Raw genomic sequence first — 2,911 nt, 5'->3', positions numbered from 1 at the left:
GAAAATTCACCAAATTTTCAACTGATTGTAGCCCAATCAATTTTATTATAATAAAGTACAAGTTTTAAGCAGCTAGGAATTACCGTTGATTTTTGACATTTTTTTTCACACAGTCTTTTCCAGCCAAAAACTTTTGTTCGAAAATACTTTATATGGAAAAAATGCAAAACACCTTCAACAAAAAAAAAAATTTGTCAAAAATCAATCTGTATTTTTTCTACTAGAATTTAATGGGCTGCATACTCAAAAAAATCTGATTAAAATGTTGAAATTTTGCATGAAAATTGCTGAATTTAGCACGAAGTTTAGGAATTATATTTCTATGTTTTTTGTTGTAGAATGAACCATATTTTGATACAAAATTGGCGGAAAAATATTAGAATAAAAATTGTAGCATATATTGTGAAAAATTCGCAGTGCCAATACTTTGTTCCGGCAGTGTACATCAATATGTTTCAATTGTTTTTCTTACCTTGAATTTGTAACATTTGGTGATGTAATCTTTGCTGTTGTTGAAATTGTTGCTGAGATGAAGCCACACTAGGTTTTCCACTTGCTGCTTGTTGCCTTGAATAAGGAGATACCGTATTCTGTATAATATTACCCATTGTCACGTTAGGTGTAGGATTTACAAACTGCCCTCGGATATTAGTTCCTCGTTGTTGGAGATAATCTGAATTGTTGTTTCTCGGCCCCATTTGATTGTAGGCGCTTACCATGTTAGACGCTTGAACCTGGCCACTTCCTCCGTTATTTATCATTCCTTGCTGTTGATATTGATTAAAATTATGAAATGGAATATTTGCTTGATTAATCAGGATCTGATTGCCATTGGCAGAGCCTAAGTTAACATTCTGTTGTAAAACATTCCCTGATCCAACTATTCCAGATGCAGATTGTACATTCATAAGGCTGTTTTGGTTATTAGATGAAGTGTTTATGATGCCCGAATTTGACGTTATTGCCATAGCCTGGTTGTTAATTTGAGTGTTCATATTTAGTGCAGTAACTTGCTGCGCAGGCATAATGTTACTCTGATTAAGGCCCTGAGAGATATTAACTCCGTTAATACCACTGGGAAGTTGATTCTGAGTCGATGTTATTCCACGCATACCTCCTCTAATAAATTGCTGTGATACAGAATTTATAGGCCCTTGTGTTTGTTGTCCTTGTGACTGCCGTATCTGTTGATGTTGCTGAATTGCGTTAAATGATGTTGAGTTATTTTGATTAAATGTAGGTTGACGCTGTCGTAACATATTGCACAAAGCTTGCTTAGATTGGTTAAGTTGTGGTCGTTCAAATCGATTTACTGCTACCAAAATAAGAAACAATGAGCGAACATTGAAATAAAAATAGAATCCAAATAATATATTAAGGGTTGGGCCGAAAATTTAATTTAAATTTTTAATTTATATTCATTTATTTTAAGTGCAATAATTAGCGCATGGATCCCCAAGTGACACAAAGCAAACTGTTCAGAAAAGATTAATTTTGGGTACAAATTCAGGGCTTAGGAAACGGTTCAGTTGTTTTATTAGAGACTAAATCCGGGAACCGAAATCGTAAAGTCATATAGCAGCCATATACTTTATGATAACCCTTATTAGTTATCTTTTTTTAACAAAAAATTTATTGTTCTGTTTCGCTGCCAGTGCAGGTCTACAACAATGTGTGATAAGCCCTAAAAGGGCACGAGCTTCGTTGATATGTTACTAAAGGACACAGCACCCTGAAATTTTGCATATGGAAACTGTGTACACGAAATATGCATATGAAAAAAAAAACAAGTAACGCATACATTTCGGTTGAAAACCGAAATAATGCACATGAGAAAATACCGAAATTATCCATTTGCATACTTTCGTTCGAAAACCAAAATGATGCATATGAGAAAAAAAACGAAGTAATGCATACATGCACAGTTTCGACTCAAAACCAAAATAATACATATGAGAAAAAACCGAAATTATGCGTATGCACACTTTCGTTTGAAACCTTAAATAATGGGGCATATTTATAATAAACAAAACAAAGTCGACTCTACAGTTAGTGGCAGCTTTTTGACCATAAGTTTCAATGGAATTTCTGTCAAAAAAGCTGGAAAAAATTGTAGAGTGGACTTTATTTTGACTATGAATATGAGTCAATTAGTGTTGGGAAGTATCGAGTACTTTTGAGGATCGAGTTCTTTGGTATCGATACTTTTAAAGATCGGGTATTTTTTAGAGTACTGAGTACTTTCTTCAGTAACATTTAAATACTTAGGCTGTGTGCGAGTTGACCTAAATTGTAGTACCTAAACTAATATTCCACTGGAAATTTCCAGCACTGCTAAAATTTAGGAAACAGCTGCTAAAACTGGGCGAGTTCGTTTGAAAACCTAAATTGTTTGTTTTGGAATTTGAATTTGTTTGGTTTTAATAAATATATCTATAAAATGAATAATTTTGTGGTAGCTTTGGGACTATTTAACAATATAATAAATTTGCAACAGAAACGGAGAATGCTCCATCCTGGCATCTATAAAAGAATCCGTTTGCTCTTCTGACCCTGCGAAATAATATACATCCATCGAATTACACATATACTTATCTGAATGCAAAAATCAAATAAATTTATACTTACATCTTTCTGAATATTTTCTTTTTTGTGCCATAGCAATGACAGAAATTATTTAAAACATCAAAAAATCGTTGCTCACTTAATCGCTCGCTCAAATATATTTGACTGTTCAATTTAGGTTGAAAAGTATGCTCGCAGAAAATCTAAATTGTTCCTATTCACTGCGTTACCGACACTTTCCAGTGATTTAGGATTTTTCTCTATTTAGGTAGCAATTTAGACGTACTCGCACACAGCCCTACTGTAGAAATTTCACTAGCTGGCAGTACTTTATTCAAATTACGTC

General features: G+C 33.5%; 1 protein-coding gene across 1 annotated transcript; it reads right to left on the bottom strand.

Annotated features, from left to right (window-relative positions):
* Positions 1-455: 455 nt before the first annotated feature.
* LOC118749797 (mediator of RNA polymerase II transcription subunit 12-like) lies at positions 456-1,311 on the bottom strand. Its single transcript, XM_036484576.1, has one exon. It carries the CDS (start codon positions 1,257-1,259, stop codon positions 456-458), a length of 804 nt encoding a protein of 267 aa, XP_036340469.1. The 5' UTR covers positions 1,260-1,311.
* Positions 1,312-2,911: the final 1,600 nt, after the last annotated feature.

The sequence above is a fragment of the Rhagoletis pomonella genome, unplaced genomic scaffold (assembly GCF_013731165.1).
Source record: "Rhagoletis pomonella isolate Grant_MI unplaced genomic scaffold, Rhpom_1.0 Rhpom_scaffold_00051, whole genome shotgun sequence".
In the NCBI taxonomy this organism is placed as follows: Eukaryota; Metazoa; Arthropoda; class Insecta; order Diptera; family Tephritidae; genus Rhagoletis; species Rhagoletis pomonella.
The sequence above is the reverse complement of the archived record's forward strand: the minus strand, read 5'-3'. Positions and strand labels throughout refer to the sequence as shown.

Excerpts from the sequence above, each read along its gene's own strand:
- LOC118749797 (XM_036484576.1), bottom strand. The coding sequence starts at position 1,259 with ATGTTACGACAGCGTCAACCTACATTTAATCAAAATAACTCAACATCA.